General features: G+C 41.3%; 1 protein-coding gene across 1 annotated transcript in view; it reads right to left on the reverse strand.

The window, feature by feature from the left end:
• NELL1 (neural EGFL like 1) overlaps nucleotides 1-22,895 on the reverse strand; it is a 521,924-nt gene that overhangs the window by 307,879 nt on the left and 191,150 nt on the right. The window contains exon 12 of the mRNA XM_044426038.1: nucleotides 14,368-14,496. Coding sequence (XP_044281973.1) covers nucleotides 14,368-14,496 — 129 coding nt within the window. The remainder of the gene's footprint in view (nucleotides 1-14,367; nucleotides 14,497-22,895) is intronic.

A 22,895-nucleotide genomic window follows, 5' to 3' on the forward strand; every position in this document is an offset into this window, starting at 1 on the left:
GATGGAATAGCTAAAAGCAAACCCACCAGCAATACAGAGATAAAATAAAAATCTTATTTCCCTGGTTTTCCAGGTGAACCAGCCCAATTAAACCAAGTGATAAATGTAGAAAGTCAACAGAGGTATGGGAACTTTCCAACATATCACTCTGAATGCCACATGTGTGACTCTCTGCCATCTGGACAGAAGTTGCGGGTGTGTGCCTGGTGTAAAATGCTCCTAGCTCTCAAGGAACAAGTTTGTTCTTTGGAGGAAAGGTTGCTGACCTGGGGAAGGATAGACAGACAGTGAGGTTGGCTGATGAAACTGTTCAGGACCAAACAGCAGGGTCCCAACTCCTGGTGACAGCTCCTGATGTCATAGAAAATGAGGGCCTCAGGCAAGGATGGAATCATTTGGAGGAATGGGGAAATGTTCCCTTAGAAAAGACCCATTCCTTGCAAGATTGGCATTTGTCTCCTTGCGCCAATGATGTGCCTCCAGGGAGTGGAGGGCTGCTGGTAGTGACAGGTTCGATCTTTAGACACATAGATCATTAGAGACATTGGTTATTTACTACCAATGTTCTTCATCTTATTCATGGCCCATCTGGAATGAGGAGTAATCAATTAGTAGTCAAGTTTGCTGATGATGCCAAATTTTTTACAGTGGTTAAAACCAAAACGAATTGTGAAGAGCTCTGTAGGGATCTCTCCTAGCTGGGAGAATGGGCTTCAAAATGGCAATTTTAGTTCAATGCAAGCAAGGGTAAGCCCTTGTTGGTTGGTGAGGGATCCCAACTTCAAGTCTAGGCTGATGGAATGTGAGCTAGCAGTGACTGATCAAGAAAGGGATCTTGGGGCCATGGTGGACAGCTTCCTAAAAATGCCGCCCAGTGTGCAGCTGCTGTGAAAAAGCAAACTCCACGTTATCCACTATTAGAAAAGGAGCTGAAAATAAAACTGCTTTGTACAAATCTTTCATTCAGCCACACATAGAAGTGTACAATTCTGGTTGTGGTTCCAGAAAAAGAACATTATTGAGTTGGAAAAAAGTACAGAGAATGGCAACATAAATGATCAACAAGTTGCAGCAACTCTCTAATCAGGAAAGGCTACAGCGTTAGCTGTAGAAAAGGGTGAGTAAGGAGAGACATGACTGAGGTGTTCAAACTTATGCAGGGTGTGCAGAATTTATTTACGTGGGTATTTTTACCCCGTCCAATATGTTGTGGGTCTCTGGACGGCTTACAAGTCAAAATCCAATAAATACATAAATATCCAAATAATACAAAATAATCTACGGCTGAGCATAAAACATAGTTAAAATATTAGACATTAAAATTACAGAAAAATAAAAAGGTCTTGACCTGGCACTGAAAAGCATATAACGTCAGCTCCAGGCAGACCTCTCTGGGGAGTGCATCCCATAGCCGGGGCGCCACTGCAGAGACGGCTTTCCTCTGAGTGTGTTCTCTCCTAACCTCCTTCAAGGAGGGTTCCTGGAGCAGGGCCTCTGCTGCAGATCTTAAGGGGTGGTCGGGCATGTAGGAAAAAAGATGTTCCTTTAGGTATCCTGGTCCCAAGCCATTTAGGGCTTTATAGGTCAATACCAGCACCTTAAATTGGGCCCAGGCTTCAATTGGAAGCCAGTGAAGCTGATAGAGGACCGTTGTTATATGAGAATAACGACCAGCCCCTGACAGCAATCTGGCAGCTCTGTTCTGAACCAACTGAAGTATCCAGACTGTCTTCAAGGGCAGCCCCATGTAGAGCACATTACAATAGCCCAACTGGGAGGTTACCAGAGCATGTGTCACTGTTGCTAGGCAGTGCTCGTCCAGGTAAGGATGCAGCTGATAGATCAGCCGAAGATGATGGTGTGTAGAATGTGAAGAGGGAAACATTTTTCTCCTCTTCCATAATATCAAGATCTGGGAACTTCCCATGAAGCCAATTGGTGGAAGATCTGGCACAAATAAAACGAAGTACTTCTTCATCCCATATAATTAAACTATGGAATTCACTGCCACAGGAAGAAGTGATGGCCACTACTCTGGATGGCTATAAAAGAGGATTGGACCAGTAAATGAAGAAGGCTATCAGTGGGTAATAGTCTTGGTTATGTGGCTACCTCCATTACTAGAGGCAGCCTGCCTGCGTACTCCATTTACTGACAAGCTTTGGTAGGCAGAATTTGTGTACCCATCTTGCTTGGCAGATCCTGTGGGCAGCTGGTTTGCCACCATGTGAATGAAGTGCTGAGTAGGATGGACCACTGGTCTGGCCCAGCCAGGCTTTCCTTATGTTCCTGTGGCATTACATATGCGCACACTTCCCTGACTGACATGTAAAGATCAAAACAAGCTGAGGAGCGAACTAGGAAGATCTGACCCACTTCTCAAATTATTTCATTATGTAACTGGCATTGCAAAAATTTTGCAGACTATAATAGGTAGGAATGGTTATATGTCTGTTTCCTTCATGATCAATGTGTTTGGGCACCACAAATATCCCACTGAGCATACCGGGAGGGAAACAGGCAATCGTGCAGAAATAGTAATAAGAGGGGTCCCTTAGAAGACAATCAGAGAATTCGGGCAAACAAACCATCTTGAAAACACACAGCATTCTGCAAGTCAGATGGTTTGGGAGACGCAGCTGCCACATCCAGCAGTTATTGCGGAGGAAGAATATGTGATTAGACAAAAGGGACAGAACAGAAACCTCCTGAGCTGTTGGTGCCTTCAAAGGCTCCTGTGGGGCTTATGGAAGTCTCTGATACATGGAAGGAAAGGGTGGATCAGAGGCAAGCGCAGCACTTGCACAGAGATCTGTGCAGTAGCACTGTTAGCGACTGGTGGCCAAGGGAAGTCGATCTCTGATACCTGCTGCTCACAACTCTGAAATGCCAGCTTTCCACCACTTGAACATATTGAAATGCTTCTCCCTGGTTCATACAGAACAGTGCAACTTTCCTAAAGGGTGATGGGCTCGGGTAATCAGCCTGTAAGCACAGGATACCTGCTAAAGAGAATTCGTCCATTTGTTTGTTTTGCAAACAACAAAACGTAATGGGAAAAATCTGAAACTGAAAATAAAAAGGGCTTCTAAGCAAACGTTCTTGAAACAGGCAGTTATCCAAGATTACTTTACATAGAAAACCATTAACTCATATTTTCAATTCTCATGCATGTGAAAACTGGACACCTTCCACTTTATGAAGAATTTGGTTTAATTCAGAAGTTTGGAATGTTGGTCCTAACCACATATTAAGAAGTAAATCTGTGATTGGATGTTGCAACTTTATCTCCATCGAAAAATCTTCTTGTACAATCTAAAAGGTAGCTATTGGAGAATGGCTGGAATTTGCTTGAAATGGTAGCATTTGGAGAGAAATTATTTACCCATTTCCCTGAACTTTTTCAAGTCCAAATCTTCCTTCTGCCCTGAGAAAATCTTTGACACCACTAGAGCAAATGCAGTACCATTCCCCTTTTCTAACAAAAAAAACCATGTACAGATCTCCATGTAACATACAGTTTTCCCTGCAACAACAAGACAGATCAACATAAAAGTTTGCCTTTGTCTTTGAAGTCCAAAGTAGATAAATCTCATTGCCCTCTCTGCATCCTTCTGGAAGTACTTTAACAAAGGGTTTGCTAAGATACATTCACTTTTTTGTTTGAGTCTTTGCTGGAATACATTTAAAAACTGTACCAATATGAAGGCAAAATATTAGGAACTATTAGCACAACACTATGTCATATCCCCATACAAAAGAGTCATGAGGTGAAAGAAAGGATGAAGCAGAAAAACAGAAATGAAAAGGCGATTTACTGCAAATAATAAATGCAAAAAATGCAAGAACAGAAAAAATACAGGGAAAAGGTGGGGAAAAGGATCAAGATATTTGGAGGAACTGAAAGCACAGAATCTGAGTCATATTACTCAACACAGCAGTCAAGAGAATTATGTGAGTAGATAAGCAGTTTAATTTACCCTCTATCTTGGGAGCTCATGTTCTGTTGCGTAATTTACACATAAGTAATTCATCCAGCTCACATACTGTGGCATAAATTACACATAAGTAATCTTTCTAGGGCATTGTCAAAAATTGCCTAGACAAAAAAGTCCCCAAATATAAACCTCCTGCCTTATACAGTTTTCTTTTTACAAACTAAAACACACTCAGGGTCCACTGGGTATTTTTGTGATGCCAAACAAAATTCTTTTTATTGTTGTTATCACATTATTCTTATATCTTGCCTTTCTTCCTCTTCCAAGTGTTGGGGAAATTCAGATAAATCCTGGCAGAAAAGGGTTGCTTATATATGCCTTTGTGTTATAAAACCATCAAACCCACAGCCCTTTCTCAGAAGGCACCAGCTTTCCAAGCCAGGTTACTGTTTAGCATTGCTGTTGCCTTAAGAATATGGCATTCTTAGCTGGACTAAGAAGCTGCTGGGGGATAATACTATCATTGAATAAATACCTGTGTTCTCATCAGCTGCAGAAAAACAGAAACAATGGTGTCCTACTATACCAACATTATCTGTAAACAAAACACAGTATTGGTGTATGTGACCAGCAGGTTTTAAAAGTGTCTGCACATGGGCTGTGATTTGGTAGTTGAGTTTGCCTCTGCCAGGTAATGCATTATCATTAGTGACTGCAGGTACTGGGCCAGCGATCAATAAAGCTACAGAGGTTCAAAAGTTTGATCTTCCCCACAGACCCGAGTCTTCATTTCCTCACAAACTGAAAACCAAGATTCTGTCACAAGGTTGCTTAAAAAGGTCACCTCCTGTCCATTTTATCTGCACAACAATCCTGTGAGGTAGGTTAGGATGAGAGCCAGTGACTAGCCCAGATTGTCATAGTGGGCTATGTGGCTGACTACAGACTAGAGTCCAGATCCCTGAGTAGTGCAGGACTATTCACCACTATAACCGCATTGGCTATCAAAGTTAAGTACAAGACATCTCAGTCTCGTTTGAAAGCCAAGAGTCTGAGGTAAAACCTCCAGCAAGCAGAATTAAAAGCCTTTGAGGGAAAGCTTTTTATGGCCATTTAAAGTATGTAGGCCAAACTATTGTTATGCAGAGAAAAGGTCAATAGGCTAACTATTGTTATGCAGATTTTATTGTTATGCATAGTCTCAGGAAAGCTTAAGTCTTAAATTACCTGTACTTGCTGAAAGCAGTTCTTAGGCTGATTTAAACCTCTTAGGGAGAAAATGCAGACAGAACTCTGTCTTTTCATTCCTTTCATAAGCAGCACTTGCCTGACACATCTTTGGGGTAACAAAATATCCCTAAATGTAACTAATGCTACGCTTACGGAGTAGTCATATGCACATTTAGACAGAAAGAAGTCCCAAGACACCAGTCATTCTCCAGCCATGCCTCTAAGACATATTATATCTCCTTCAAGAAAACCAAACTGGATGAATGTTCCAGGCTATCACACAGAGGCCAAGAATTCACAGATCTGATGAACTTCACAGAGAGTAATAATCTCACCTGAAGAGAGAACATGGGGTTGCAAGCACGGTTGTCCGAGTCAGTATAAGCTAAGCAAGATGAAAAATATACTCTCTCCTCTTTGATCTTATACAAGCAGAGTCAGCAGGAACATGTACAGTGGTAACTCAGCTCACAAACGCCTTGGTTCACAACCAAATCGGGTCACGAACAAAAATTTCATGAAAATTTTGACGTGGGTTGCGAACTCCACATTGGGTGGTGACCAAGATCACAGCCATCTCCCCACCCCCCCACCCCGAGTGGGGAAATGGCCACAATCGCAGTTGCGTTCAAGAGACAAGATGTGTGTGATCACAGGCGTGCTCCTACAGGAAAGACAAGTGCCTCCCTCTTTCATGGGAAAATCATGCTGGGTGGGGAGATGGCCGAGATCACACCCATCTCTCCCTCCCCCAGCACTCCCCATTCGCACCCGTCTCTCCGTCCCCCAGAGTGCTCCATTCGCGCCCATCTCTCTTTCCCACAGTGCCTGCAATTGCGCCCATCTCTTCCCCACTCCCAGTGCATTGGGATGATGGCACGTGCAGGGATGTCAGGCACTATCTCGGTTGTGCTGATGGGTAGGGAGATGGCTGCGTTTGTGCTCAGAGTGAATGGGGTGGGGGGAGATGGCCGCGATCTTTGTTGTTGTCACTTTCCTTCACATTTTTCTGATTTAAAAAAATGGTTACAGAACAGATTAACCTTATTTACATTGAACCTTATGGGGAAATGTAACTTGGCTCACGACCAATTCGGCTCACAACCAGAGTCCTGGAACGTATTAAGTTTGTGAGCCAAGGTCCCACTGTAGTTGTCTTCCTAAGTCAAGCAGATCATCAATTGTGTCACAGTGTAGAGACTACAGTGGGCCTGAAAAAGGACATTGAGGGACAAACACATTCTGCTATCTTCAAATGTTTGTATGATCTGTGAACACAATTGAAATTCTCATTCCTCCCTACACAAAGGCCCTGCTCTGCCCCAGCATCTGCTTCCTTCCTTTCCTGACCTTCTTACCAGGACAGTTGCATTTGCTTATGCAAATAGGTATTTCCTTATACTTGCATTTGTTAGAATGTGAGTAGAAGCTTCCAAACAATCAGGAACCCTAATACTAAACTCATGCAAAACACCTTTCTCCTGCAAGGTTGGAAGGTTGGAAACTTTAGAGTTCAGTCAGGGCTTGTATGGAAACCCATGCTGTCTTCTGTGCCTGCATACAGGCCTGTGCAGACAATACCAGTAGAGAGTCATAAATACTTCTATTTTCTGGAGTACATTTACATAATGTAAAGTGCAAATATAGGAAGAGGCTGAAATAGATCACATGAGCAAGCTGACCAACACAAACAATTTCCTTAATTTCTGCTTGAAAGTAATTTGGCCTGGCTGGCGGCTCCCTGCTCATTCTGCGGCTTGCTGTCTCTTTCCTTCTTGTTTGCCTTTTCTTAGGCCCCTGTTAAGAGTATGACACTGTTCACGGCTGGTAGGTAGGAGGAAGCAGGGAGGAATTGAACTGCTCACTGTTCTTTTGCAGCTTGACAGTTCTTATATTTTACATTTATTTCAGACATATTTCAGATGTTCATCCTTGCTACAAGGTTTAGTGTCACCATAACAGTTAATCCAAGAGAAGGGAAAGAAGATGCTAAAATATTATCCAATGTCTAAAATGAGCCAATTCTATGCTGTCTAGAGGCAAATGTGTAGTCCTAACCCCAAGTTTGTTAACTGAAGAGATTTGTGGCATGGGGCATTTGCAAGGGAAGATGATCGGTTTTGAATGGAAGAGGCATCTATCCCCTCCTGATTTCCACCTGGTGTGCCCCAAGGAGATTTATTTGAAATAATCTGTGGTCAGTGCGAACCAGGTAATTATGCTAGATGTATAATACAGGAACATGAACATCTAGATAGAAAGTGTTGCATGCTTTTTCAAGCCTGAATGGAGAGGACAAACTGACAGGTTTTCCACGGTTAATTGAGGTCTTATGAGATCCCTGTTTGTCTGATTGTCATCAGTTACCACGCAGAGTAGCCTGAGAACATGAGGATCTTTGGTTTTGTATGTTTGTTATCCATATGTTTTGTATGTTTGTGAAAGGGTGTTACAAAGGAGAGGATCATCCCAGAGTGCAGGAAATGGAATGACAGGCTCCAGTTACAGGAAGCCAGGATCCAGCTAGATATCTGGAAAAAATTCCTGATTGTTAGAGCAGTATGAGAATGCAACCAATGATCTTGGGAGATTGTGGGCTCTCCCACACTAGCAGCATTCAAGATGCAACTGCACAGCCATCTGAAAGGGATGGTTTAACATGGTGCATATTTTTAACTGGACTCTGGGAATAAGTGGTTTTTAAAAACCTTCAAAATGCCCTTCTTCAAGTATTATTCCCTCCAAAGCAAGCTAAAGCTAAACTCAAAGATACCAGACAGCTAGAAATAAGATGTTGTTTTTACATACTCAGCGAACTCCCTAGGTATGTAACATTAGCATAAGCTTGTACAAAAATTAAAATCATGGGGTTATATGTAGATATATTCACTTTGAGGAGAACCACTGATTTGTATAGATTCACTTTAAATAGAAGTAAATTATTTAAATAACTACATAGGGCTAGAGAGAATTGATCAATTAAGAAGTCCTAGATGCATCACAGCAAAACTCAGTGTGTCTTGCTTTTGAATAAAGATGTAGAGGATTACACTTCACATTTATGGCTGAGAGTAGTTCAAACATGGAACATTAGGGTGTCAGTTCAAAACAACAACAAAGGAAAATGAAGGGTAGGAGAAACAAAGGAATTGACAAGCTTGTGCTTCTAAGAAATAATAGTATTCTGGGTGTTGCTGAGGGGATGCCTGTCACGATGTTTGAAAAACAAATAAACAAACTGGCACTACGGAAGGATATTTGAGAAGAACTGGCAAGCAAATTATCTTTTTTTCCTCTTTCTTCCCCCTATCAAATGTTTGGGTTTGGGACTGGCAGCTCTCTATATATGACAGCAAACAGCCAAGATGGAGGAAAACAGAAGTGCCCTCCCCTTCCAAGCTGGCTGCAGCCCTGAACAAAAGCACTCATCTTAAAGACTGGAAAGACACTGCAATGTTGTGATTCAAGTCTCCCTTCTACATGAAAAGTAGACCCCTTCCAGTTTATTGACAATTTGCTGTGGCTCAAAAGCTTGTAATGTCAGCCCAAAAGACATGTTACTCTCCTGGAATCTGTAATTGGATCTCCCAAACCAAAAAACAAAAAGAAACAAAACTAAAACATGGCTTTGGAAGACTGTCAGTTTGCTTGCCATGGTGACACTGGGGGAGAGGCTGCTTAAGCTGTGATGCCTCTTAAAGGGGATCAGTTCTGAATGGGATTTATTCTCCTACAAGTACTCTCCTGAAAATACCCCACACTTGTTTATTTTATTTCAGCTATCTATTTATTATATTTATATCCCGCCTTTCTCTTTAAAAACTCAAAGCAGCTTACATCATCTGCTTTCCATCTTATCCCCAAAACAACAACCCTGTGAGGTAGGTTGGCTGAAATTCTGTGACTGGCCCAAAATCACCCATCTGGCTTCATAGCTGAGCAGGGACTAGAACCCAGATCACCAGACTCCCAGTCCAATGCTCTTAACCACTACACATCACTGGCTTTCACTTCCACACTTGTGGGCTCTCTGCCCTTTCAAATTCTAGCCAGTGTGTGTGTGGGGTGGGGAATATTTAAAACTTCTGGTGGGAAGGAATTGCAGGAGAGGATTCCGTGAACACCTTCTGCCCAGTTTTGTTTTAAATCTTGGAGCAAAGTGATCACCACTGTGGAGTATAAAAAGTCAGCAGCCAGATAACAGATGACAACTGTTGAGGTCTGGCTCAACGTATAAACAACCCACACTTCACAGCAATAAAACTAAAGTCTTTTATTGCTACTTATCTACAAGATTTACAACTCTACAGATAAGCTCTACTGTTGAGGTCTTTGCAATGCAGATGCTAATCCTTTAGTGAAGGCTCTCCCAGGATTAGCTATCTTGGCCCCACCTTTCCTCTCTGAGGCGTAATAAAGCTTGCCTTTGTTCCCATCTTCTCAAAATAGGCTGATTGGAGAAAAATCTATCCCACCCCCTGCATCTCCTGTGTCATGCTCAGGAAGCTCAACATCAGGAGGGGCTGCAGCAGTCTGCTCAGACTCCCCCTGAGCAGAACTCATAGTGTCTTTTCCCTTGGAGCAATCTTGCTTTGACGGAGGCTCGGGAGTTTGCTCAATGGGCGGAGGGTCAGAAGGAGGTACAGCTATCTGCTCAGCCATCCGCAAGCTAGGGTGTGGGATTGACATTTGGGTACAGGGTCCCAAGCACAAGACCTCCTCGTGAGGTGCTGCCTCTGTCGGGGCCTCAGGCACGACAACAACATAGTTTAAGAAGCATTTTTTAAATCCATGAAATGTTCAAATTGTGTAGGAAAGAAAATAATCCAGCATGTTCTGAATTATGATGCAAGTTTTCAAAGATATGCTAGATCTCAAAAGAACCACTATGAAATGCTATTTCTAGTTCTGCCCCTTTTAAACAATTGAAGAATATTCAGATGAACACAGAATTAGGTATACTAATTATCCTTGGTTTCCTTGTCTCTGAGATCATTTATGGAGATATAGTTGTTTTCAGTTTATAATGGCATCCGTTATACTTCTGTGAGACCTCAAATAAATCCCAAATACAGTCACAAAAGGAAACACTCAGGCAACAGCTTCCCATGTCATTGGTTCAGTGTGAAAAGCAAATAAAATCCCTATGTCTATTTATTTGGGGGCCTGTAGCACAACACCTGGACAAATGGATAACTGAATCTGCTTTAACAGTTCCAGGGCAGCAAGACATAATGGAGAATTTATGTCTGATATCCCAGTGATGCTTCAATCCACTCTCCCTCCGCCTCCTTCTTTCCCACCAGCTGTGAAACAGAACTGGAGTCCTCCTAGACATAAAGGAACATTTCACAGGAGGGCTCAACATAACACACCCTGATTAATACATTCACTGGGAAATGGGGCTGAAACAGCACTGAGTAGTGGTAAGAATGCCTGAGGCCACTTTTGACTTTTTTTCAATTATTAAAAACAAAAATAGGGGATCACAAAGTGGGCACTGCTACATGGGATATGCTATGAACTAAAGCAGCTTTCTTTAACCTGGTGCTCTCCAGATGTTTTAGGCACAAGGTGAGGACTTTTGGGAGTGGAAATTGGAAACGCCTGGATGACATTAGACAGGGGAAGGCTGGATTCATGGCTGACTGCAAAGTGCTTGAAAGGGCTACATGGTGCTCCTTCTCCATATTCCCACAACCACTCCCAGTTGAATGACTATCCAGGGGTAGTTTCTGTTTAACTCTCCCCTATGAGTGTACTAATAACTTTTGTTGTTGTTGTTGTTAGTCGCGAAGTTGTGTCCGACCCATCGCAACCCCATGGACAACATTCCTCCAGGCCTTCCTGTCCTCCACCATCCCCTGGAGTCCACTTAAGCTGCTTCAGTGACTCCATCTAGCCACCTCATTCTCTGCCGTCCCCTTCTTCTTTTGACATCTATTGCTCCCAGCATTAGGCTCTTCTCCAGGCAGTCCTTCCTTCTCATTAGGTGGCCAAAGTATTTGAGTTTCATCTTCAGGATCTGGCCTTCTAAAGAGCAGTCAAGGCTGATCTCGTCTAGGACTGACCAGTTTGATCACTTTGCTATCCAAGGGACTCGCAGGAGTCTCTGCCAGCACAATTCAAAGGCCTCAATTCTTCGGTGGTCAGCTAATAACTTTTAGGTGCCCCTAAATAAGTGTGATTTTGAAAAAAGCAAATAGTTTGTGACAATGAGTTTAGCAGTTAGCTGAAACTTCATCTAATTTGTGTAGCTAAGTTCTTAACTTTTGCCTTCCACTCCAGCTGATAATTTCTAGCCAATATAATTCACCAAAGCTTTCCCATACCGCTGTGGAGAAAATGCATTAGAAAAGTCACAGTCAGGTTAGACAAAATCCAGGGAAAATGGTCTTCAAAATGTTTTGCATGCTCAAGGGAAAATACATACATTAAATTAAAAAGTGGGAGTGGACGGCAAGGAAAAATACTCAGTAGAAAAGAAGATATACTAAACTCCTGCCACCAAAAAGACTTAACTTCTATTGATTTGTAAGGAGTCATTGCAGCAGCTATAGAACATTTTTTTTTGTTCACAACTTCTGCTGTACAGAGAGTTTTCTTAATTCATTGTCCTCACTCAGGTTATACCATGAGCAACTAGTATTCATTCAAATGGGTTGATTCAAGCTGTGAGTAAAATTTAAGGTATCTCATACTTAGAGTAGACTTATTGAAATGAATGCTACTCAAATTAAGTCATGATTAACTTAAGTTCCAATTTTTCTTTGGATTTATTCTGACTATGGAATTTGGGGGTCAATTCTAGCTACACTGGAAGGGGCTGGCAATAGTGTAATTTTTATTGTTGTTGCAATTAGAACACCTTTAGCTCATATACAGTGAGCGGAATACAAAAACTTTAAATAAATGAATACAGCGGTCATTCTTTGTCCACATGCTTATAGGAGACAATCATATTTCACACCAGCTAAGCTGAGCAGATGCCCATAAATCTTGAACCGTCCTTTTTCCCCTGATTCTGCATGTTCTTAATAACTTGTCAGCTATGTCATCTCTTCTCAGATATAGGACAAAGGAATGAAGTTCAGATATAATTTTCAAGAAAGCATCTTCAAGCAAGGAAAAGACTTATGAAGGCGCAGCTCATAAAATGAAAAAAAAAAAAAACCCCACTGTCTTTTTACTGTTCACTGCTGTGTAACTGAGTAGAAATAAATGTTATAAACAAACAAAAAAGGCAAAATGATTGCTTTTTATGCCGGTTTTTCATATTAATACATGTACAATACAAAAGACTTAGAAGGTGTTGTGCTTCCTATGTAATCAATAATATTTATCCTTTATATGTTAAAACAGAAAAGGATAAGTATTCAACAAGGGTCATTTCAGATGATCTACCAAAGTGACCGAGCAAATGACATAACACAGGCCTCCATGTAATTTAGGAAAATGCACATTATCTCTATTACCATATAAAGATGCCTGCATGGATGGATGGATGGACACTACCAGATAGGATATAACAAATTATTTCCCTTGAACATGACCTAGAAGACAGGAGATGAAACATGTGTCCTATCTTATGATGATGAGCACTCATGAAATAAGAGATTTGGGAAGAAGTGGGGACTGATCTGTAGTCATTCTTGTCCAGGTATCACATAGCAGATCAGGTTGGAGTTGAAGGATCTCCAAACAGACAAGTTGCTCCAATATAAGACCCCAGAAGTCAACTAGGACCTTATATTCCTTTTAAGAGTGCTTTGGATGAGTCTGACAAAGCATCATCCAAGTAACAGACCAAGCTGAAGGGTCCCTAGTTCAAGGGCCATGTGAAAGCCTCCAATTATCAGGGTCCAATGCTCTTCATTTTCCTGAACTAGCTGTCTCTTTGTCCTCTGTTCCAATGCCAGGATGCTACCCAAGAGTTATGATAGCTGGACCATTCATGCTTCCTCTGTCTCCCACATCTACTAAAGCAACTCTCAAGGCCAAATAATAGAGAGAGAAGGCCTCAACTGTACTCTGACAGTGGTATATGTTTTGGGTCTTAACCTATTTCTCTTTGGGGTTTCTTCTCTTTTATGCTTGTACTTTTCCTTGAATTCTTTAAAATCCAGGGGAAAATGTTGTAGCTCACAATATTTTCAAGCCATGAACTGAATCCAAACTTTAGAATGTCATGGTATCAAAACCATTTTTGGCTTTTGGAGAATAATATCTTTGATCATTATTCTTAGAAGCAAATTGGAAACGGACAGTCATCTATTCTGATCAAGGGACAGAGAGGATGCAATATGGAAGAGAAACTTTCTTCAGCCAAACCAAAGGTAGGGACAACAGAAATAGCATCCTTCTTATCTGATTGCACTACTCATACCTTAGTACCTAGTGGGTGTTTCCCATTCTCTTACCAAATAATATGACTCAAACTATTTAAGCTACTCAGCAGTGATACAGTGAAGATCACTCTAGACAGGGGACCAGAGGAGGGCAAAGCTAAGTGAGCCTTGTTTCATTAGTATTAAAACAGACTTTGGACTTCAGTGTTGGAAGAACATGACTGATGTTATCCCAATACGAGTTTGTTATCACCACACAAAACTGAGCTTTATTAGGTAATTCAGCTTGTCCAAGGAAAGCCAGGAAAAACAAGAGATGCTCAAGCAGGACAATGTCACAGGTAAATTCACTAGTATGTAATCCAACAGGATTGTGTGCAAAGCACTGAAATGCTTTTTGCAACAGCTAAGCATCTAAACATTTGGACCACAAATATAGGTCTTCAATCAACTTAATATTAAGAGAGAACTTTCTTTTACAGCCCCTATACCATTCTCAGCAGTTATTGATTTGGTCTTCAGCTGAGAAAGATCACTAATGTCCAGTATATCATTCCTGCCATCAGACTAAGCAGCGGCATAGCTGAAATTTTTATTATGAAGACAATCATAGCCAGAAAGATTATGCTTTAACATGCTAAGAAGCAAGTCAGTCACTTGGGATATTCACAATGAACTTTCCATCTGTCTGGGTCATCGGAACTTTCTAGATATAAAATCAAATGAGGATATTATCATTTATGTTACCATGAAGACTGAACTCATAATGAGACACTCTGCTCTGCCTTTGTTTTAACAGAGTATTTCTCACTAGATTACAATCAAGTTACTTTGCAGAACATATTATTTACCTTCACAATAGGCAGAGTCCCCTTGGACGGAGATATAACCACTTTTGCATTCGCAAGTAGCTCGTGTGTTCCAATTTCTGCACTCCGAATTTTCGCCACATCTGTGTCCTTGTGCACAAAAATTATGACCTGAAATAGAAAGTATATTCACTATTGAAGCAGACCAAAAGCAATAAAAATCTGAATCTTAAATCAGCACTAATACTAATTAATTTATACATACTAAACAATACTAAATTAGTGCTAATGCTATTTATACACATTTTCCCCCTGTGTTAATATCAGCTGCCCTCCACAGTACATTAATTTAATTTGCCTTCAATGTACAGAAAGGGCCTTCTTTATCTACATTTATACAGATGCAATACTTTTCTACCAATTGCTTCCGGATTTAATCATACATCTATGAACTATGACTCAACCCCCAAGGCAGAGCAGGACAGAAAGCTGAACTCCAGATTCCATTTCAAGACTACTTTATCTGGGCTGACTCAGGAGCTCACAGCCACCATGACAGTCATGGGGCTGTCAGCATGTCACTGGCACAACACATGAAGAAGGTTCCACTCTCAACCTGGTTTTTCCAACTGGGCAGACAACGGTGATCTGGAAGTGAGGGGCTTGACATTAACCCCTTTGTCATGTGCGGATCACTTCTTCCTGACATTTAGACTTTTGACTAGTCTTTCTCTTTGCAAGTGGGGGACCCATGAGAACAGTCCAACCTCAGAATCTGATGGATCTACAGGGTATCCAAAGGGCTCTGAGGGATTTTCAGGCAGATATGGTTAGTGCTCCTGTTGAAACCCAGGTCGCTCTGTGATTTTGGGAAAGAAACTGTCTTGGTTACCCTGTGGGATGACTCTGCCGGGAGAAAGATGGGAAGGTGTGTCCCTTCTGGTTCTCCTGGACCTTTGGATATCATCAACCATGGTATCAATGGGCTGATGACACTCGCTGTACTTCTCATTTACATCTAATCCAGGTGAGGCACTGTTGACTCTGAACCAATGTCTGAGTGGAATGATGGACTGGATGAAGTCTAATAAACTGAGGCTTAATCCAGACAAGATGGAAGCACTACTGTCCAGGGGGAAGATATTTCCCTTGTCCTGGCATTTCTCTAAAGGACAAAGTGTGGAGCCTCTGGACCCAGAGTTGTCCCTGTAGCACATCTGTGGCCAGGAGCACCTTTTATCTATTACAGCTGATATACCAGCTCTGACCCTACCTGAACAGGTAGAACCTACCAATATTAATCCATGCTGTGGTGAACTCATATTTCAACTGTTGTAATGAACTTTATGTGAGGCTGCCCCTGAAAACAGTTCAGAAACATCAGTTGGTACAGAATAGGGCAGCCTGCCAGTTCACAGGACCGGGCTGACACAAACATAAAAGCCCTGACTGTTACCCACTGCACCAACTGAGAATTGAGACAATTAATTAATGTTTATTCACCAAATGAATAAAAGCATTTAAAGAATTGGAAGGTATAAGAAAAGGCTCAGTAATAGTGGCTAGAGATTTCAACATGGTAATAGATAAAGTGAAAGATAAAACCCTAGTAAAGAAGAAAGATGATATAGTACTACAGTTTTGACTAAAATGGTAATTGTAACTGATTTGAAAGATGTATGGAGAGAGTTAAAAGGAAATGAAAAAGGGTATACATGACTCCTCCCATATACACCTACCTGAACCTTAAATTATCTATGGAGGTCCTTCTGCAGGAGCCACCTGAAGATCTACCTTCTGTCCATACCTGCAGCAAGGTTGGGCAACTTGTGACCCAGCAGATGTTTTGCCCTACAACTCCCACACTGTCGCTGTTCCAGTTCAGGCTGATGGGAGTTGTAGGTTGAAACATATGCAGGGCCACAGATTCTTCTGCATTGGAAATTACAAGACTCTACCCAAATGATCTATCAAATTTCTGAAAAAGAAACATTTTCTCTTTCTGTCTAAAAGTGTCCAAAGATGGATTTAATCACAGGAAGTTTAGAGTTTTAGTGCAACAACCAGGAAGGCTGCTTACTTTGTATCTGTCAACTCAAGAAATTGGCAAAGGACTCCCTTGCAGATCTAAACAGACAAAAATAATTTTGGAAGATGCTTTTCCTTCTGTGATCATTCCCAGAGATGCATAAGACTTAAAATGTCACAAAACAAAACAGAGCAATCTTATGTATGTCTATTCAGAAGTCTCACAGAGAAACCCTAAAAATTTCAATATAGATTCAACCAATAGGCTAATAGCAATAGCTAATCAAAGTCTTATTTAGATGACAGTGAGGAGAAAAACAAAAAGTACTGAAATATACACTTCTTCAGGGCAATGTATTCCATTTCAGTGGTCTATAGAATTTTGAAGATGGCTTTTAGGAATATAGATGGCTTTTTAACATCATCTACAAAATGCTATTTACTTCATTTTCCCCCATTAGATGCAGGATAAGAAAATATCCACACACACACAATTAATTTGGCTTTCAGCATTCTAGCCTAAATGTTGTTGTGTTGGTGGTGGTCTGAGTGTGGAGGCAGGGGCATTAAAAATCGCACCATTATTTTAAAAAGAAAGTTATGTGGTCAAATTTTACTTGCTTCCTGATCTCTTAGAATCAGAAAACATTTTCATAACAATGTTTTATCAATAAACTTGAAGACTGCTCTTTCTTATATATGAATTACACTTTCAATTATGTTTATAAGAAAGATTTACATGAAATGACTCTATATCCCAAGCTCTACTTCTTCACCCTCCATTGCTGAGAATCCAAGTCTTTGCAGAACTACTGCCATATAATTTGTTGAAACTATTCCATGAGACAAAGAGTTTTCAGAATCAGCTCTTCAGTTGTTAAGCCTGTATCCCTCAGTGGCATGACTGAGGTTTAACACACCATTTCATCGTAACACTGATTGTGTTTTTTCTTTAAAAAAAAAAAGTCTCATTTACCATCGCATCTATGCACTCTGAGTCATGTATAAATCAGGTCACCGACATCTGTGCTTGCAGAACTGGCACATTAATTTCATCATATGCTCCTGAACTTTATGGTTGCTTGGCATATATGCATCAATAACCCACTTTAGTCTCACTCTCAGCCTGGCTTATTTGCTATGGCTGTCTTATTGTCCCATGAATGATCTATGCTGACATTTGCCCATTGACTCCCCTGAATGTGTCATTGGCTGGAATGGGAAGCCACAAGCCCATGGGCCAGTTAGGCTTGCCAGGTCATGTAAGATGACCTCAGCTGAAGCTCCTCCTTGAAGCCCCACGCCCTGAGAGCTACCAGGGAGGGAAACCCACAGTGCTATCTCCAATCAAAGACTAGATGGAAGCAAGGATTCTTCTCAATGCTAGCTTTGCCTGCCCCACAACCTCCCCAGTCAAGGAAGCATAAGATTAGAAAAGCCACCCCAATCAAGACTTCAGACAGCTCCTTGGCTGGGGAAAGAATGCCATCAGGAGCCATGGCTTCTTAGGGGCTGGTGAGGTTATCAAACCCCCCACCCCATCACAGACTATGGTATATTCTGGGTCAATCTGCAGGAAAGAGTTAGGGATGCTGTGTTACAGAAGGAATATGTTTGCTGGAAAACTAGTGTTCTACCAAAAAAGTAGCCGAGAGCTTTCCAACAGCTATGGCTTACATCCCTGAATAGTTAGTATAGCTAATGGTGAGATATGAAAGAAACTACAAGCAAAACCAACTGGAGGGCCACATGTTGCCCAGCCCTGCTTTTTGCCATGACCTCTCTCCCCTTTCCATCAAATCCTAGGGATGAAATACGTAGAAGTCCTTAGCCAGTAAAAGTTAGCAGGTGGATATGAACTTAATCCAGACAAGATCAAAATATTTTTATTTGAGAAGAACAATGATTCACAGAACGTATTTCCACAATGCAACTGGATCTGGCCCAGTTCCTGAATATGGAGGGTGGGCATGCCCTTTAACAGCATGGGCTGGTATGACAGATGTGCCCTATTCTGGACAGGAAAAGCCAGTCCCTGATGCTATGAAAATAAAAATCCATATTTGCTTACCCTAACATGCTTTACTTATGACTACCATTGCAGAAGGCTGAAAAACTACACATTAAGCTTGTAACCACTGAAATTGTATCAGGAATGGATTTAAACATTTTAGTCCCTTTTTTCAACCATTACACTGATTGCCATTAAATACTTGCACAATTCAAGATGTGCATTTTCACCTTTAAAACTTTGGAACAGGGATGGAGAATCTTATTTGATTCATGATTGAACTGCGCACCCCAAACTAGATGGCATCTGGAGTGGGAGCCTATCCCTGCCCTATTTCAGTGGTTTGAAACCACTGGTCCGTGGACTGGTACTGGTCCATGGGAAATTTCCTGCAGGTCCGGGGGCGCATCCTGCTCACCGTGAGTCAATGTGGGAGCTGGCTGTGCTCCACTACCTCTTCCTTGGTTGCCATCACATTCCAGGGGTTGTGCCAGTGCTGCTGGGGTGGGGGAGGGGAGGCATGGAGGGGAGAGACCACTCAGTGGGAGCTGGCTGGGAGCCATGTCGCACCAACTTCAGTATTTTGTTCTTCTGTTGGTATTTTTTGTTGCTTGATTTCTGGCTGCTTTGGAGAATGTTCTCTTATTTGTTGTTTTTTGTCTTGTTTTGTTTTTTGTTTGGTATTGTGTTTGGAAGCTAATACACGTAATACTGTATTATGCGTATGGTGCTTTTTGTTTCTGCCTCAGTGGTCCCTGACGTGGTTTTCCTGTTTTCTCAGGCCCCCAGCTCAATTGCTGGTACCTCCAGCTACTGGGTGACACAGACATCACGATGATGAGAAGCAATTATACCTGTAATGCCACCTCTTTCACATCTGAGTCAACCTACACATTAAGATCCTTAAAGGTCTTGCTGTGCATTCTGCTACCAGGTTATTTTGCATAAGTGTGGCTGCATCATCCATTGAAATTAACGCCGAAAGCAGACACTCCTTCCAGGGAGAAAGGGAGCAAGAACTGTCTCTGAGCATCAGAGCAGCCATGCTTGCAGCAGATTGCAGGGTCAGGGCAACAGATACCAGTCTGCTATTAGCAGTTAATCCTGTTCTTCATGTGCAAATAAAATAAAGCTTAAATTGGTGTCCCTACACTTGCTAACATTCCTCTTTGTGACCATTGCCTCATCTGCTGTGAAAATTTGGATTAAGAGGTCCTTAATGTAGGAAACTCTTTTTTGTGTCTGGAGGGAGATCTAATAAGTCTGTAAGCATTCACATACATTGATAACACTGCATAAATAATAAGAAACTTTTATTTTAATATGAGGAATCTTTAGAACTAGGAATAAATTGTCCTATCTGGGTATCATTTGATTTATCTTAGCGCTTTGGAAATGTTGCGCAAACCATTAAATAACTTATATTTGGCTCACTGGTTAGGGCAATGGTCTGAACTAAACAGAGATCTGCAGGGGGTCAGCTGGAAACATTATTGCTCACTATGGAATTTGTGACTGCCAACATCATAGAACTGTTCAGAGGAACTAGAAAGATTTAAGCCTAAAGTTAACATTAATCTACAAATGTCAATCTTCCAATTTATTCTGTTTCACAATAGGCAAAAAGGAACCTTATATATGATGTTGACTGGGATCCTAAAATCCAGCTAAGGTTAGTCATTAGCAAGTCTCATTGAAAAAGATTATATTCAAATTAGACATGACTAACTTGTTCTATTAATTTCAATAAATGAGTCACAACAAGCTTTAACTGAGTGGGGGCTACGGATAACGGTGTTTCCTTTTATAACGCAAGCTCTTACAAACAGGGGCATCACCAGCATTTTTATTAGAATTCTCAGAAGGGTATGTTTGTTTCAGCCCATTTATTTAAATTAGATTCTATTTCATATCCTCTAATGAATCCTTAGTTTCTCAACAAAGTTTTGCCTAATACAAGTTTCCACACTGTAAGGACTCTTCAAAGAGCAGATAAAATCTTTATATCAGTAATTTTAATTTCAGTCCAACACAGATGACAAGGCAAGTGAGCATAAACTACAATAACAAACAACTCAGAACAGATGTCTGAAACCATTCCCTCTGCTCCTGGATGAAGGTTATAGATGCTATTTAAAACATTTGAGATACAATTAGAGACTTCCAAAAGGATTTCACTGAAAAATCATGTATTCAAGAACTTTGACAGACAGAGTGACCTCTATTCCTTCTTCAAACATTACAGCTGAATACTTCACCAGTTTCATCAAGGTTGCTAGTGCAATTTTTCTGCACTTGGCTTTCCTTTGATGAGGGCATCCTTATGTCTTTATTACAACTGCTTCCACTAGATTAAATTTTGCTTTAAGTTATTTGGCTGTGCAATGACCCATTTATCATTTTAAGCTAATTATAACAGTAATCAAATTCCATGCTTCAGGGAATAGGTAGACAAGCTCATTTCACGTTGGTGAAGAATAGTACAATTGGTTAGGTCCATATCCTTCCAAATTGTTCCTCCAATTAGGTATAGATTACAATTCTCTAAAACTCAAATACTTTAACAACCTAATGCCTATTCTCCAAAGCTACTTCAGTTGCAATTTATGCGTTTACTTAGGAATACTTTGTGCTGAACTCAGTATAACTTACTTCCAAGCACACATAGATACAGTTTCATATATAAAGTAACTGCACTCCCATCTAACTGTCCCATATACAGGCTTATACGAGGTAATAGGTGCATGATCAAAATATTAGTGACCTAATGTTACACAGGATTTCACATGATTGCTGCAGTTCCAAACAATACTAGATTGATCATGACAGATCATTACATGCACTTTTCATTAACATGTAAATAATGAAAAGAAAACCCTATAAATCTCCCTGCAAACAATCAAGAAAACTTTACTGGAGAACTTCCGTGTGTGAACTAGTCCTTAGAATAACTACAGCTGTAATTGTCAAGCTCCAGGAGTATTCTAGGGTAAATTTTGTACTATTTGCTGTTGAAGTATTCAAAAAGCAGGCTATTTATTTTTCCACTACCCATTCAGATTTGTTGAGTCAACTATTACATTAGATAACATCACAATCAAAAGAGCAGAACACAAGCAAGAAGCTTTACCAAAACTAAGCAACTTCTTTACAAAGTAAGCCTACAGCATTTAAGATTACCCCATAGTATGGAATTTACTTCTGAGTAGATATAGAAACAGAGTGAGTCAGAGGGAGTCTCCTGGGCCATCTAGCCTGACCCCTGGCTCCAGCCAGTTCCACTCATGACATGCCTGCCATATGCATGTCCAGCCTATCCTTGAACACCCTCACTGTTGAGACTTCAACCACCCATCATGAAGTAGCTATGGTATATGATTGCACTATTCATTTATTCATTAGTTAGAGGGCAAAAAGTATTTTAAACAAATTAAAGAGATTTATATTTATTTATTTATTTAAAACATTTCTATGCCGCCCCCATCGCAACAAAGCCTCGGGGTGGCTCACAACAAAAACATACAAAATTATACAAAAATTATACACTAAAAATATTAAAACCCGGTGCATCTCAGCTTAAATTTTTTTTAAATCCTACATAATATATTAACACTTAAAATAAGTTTTAAATAAAAAGGTCTTAGCATGGTGCCAAAAAACAAATAACGACGGTGCCAGGCGGACCTCTCTGGGGAGCGCATTCCATAGGTGGGGTGCCACCGCAGAGAAGGCCCTCCTCCGGATACTCACCCTCCTAATATCATTCACAGAGGGTTCCCAGAGAAGGGCATCTGTTGCTGATCTCAAGGGGTGGGAGGGCATATATGGACGCAAACATTCCTTTAGATACCCAGGGCCTAAGCTGTTGAGGGCTTTATAGGTCATAACCAACACCTTGAATTGGGCCCGGACTTCAGTCGGGATACAGTGGAGCTGACGGAGAACTGGGGTTATATGAGAACAACGCCCAGTCCCCGTCAGCAGCCTGGCAGCTCTATTCTGCACCAATTGAAGTATCTGGACCATCTTCAAGGGTAGCCCCATGTAGAGCGCGCTGCAGAAATCTAATTGGGAAGTTACCAACGTGTGTGTCACTGTCACCAGACAATAATTCTCCAGGAAGGGACGCAGCTGATGAATCAGCAGAAGCTAAAGGAAAGCGCTCCTCGCCACTGCTGTCACCTGGGCTTCTAAAGACAGCTGAGGGTCGAGGAGCACTCCTAAGCTGCAAACCCTGTCCCTCAGAGGGAGTGCAACCCCATTTAGGACAAGGCCCAAGTCCCCCATCCCGAGTCCCAAACCACCCACCAACAGGACCTCCGTCTTGCCTGGATTGAGCTTCAGTTTATTGGCCCTCATCCAGCCCATTACCTCAGCCAGGCACTGGTTCAGCACAGCCACTGCCTCACCTGGATTGGTGGAAAACGAGAGGTAGAGCTGGGTATCATCAGCGTACTGATGATTCCGCAGCCCACACCTCCTGATGACCTCTCCCAGCGGTTTCATGTAGATGTTGAATAGCAAGGGGGAC

This window comes from Varanus komodoensis, unplaced genomic scaffold (genome assembly GCF_004798865.1).
Source record: "Varanus komodoensis strain SLA01 unplaced genomic scaffold, ASM479886v1 scaffold16, whole genome shotgun sequence".
In the NCBI taxonomy this organism is placed as follows: Eukaryota; Metazoa; Chordata; class Lepidosauria; order Squamata; family Varanidae; genus Varanus; species Varanus komodoensis.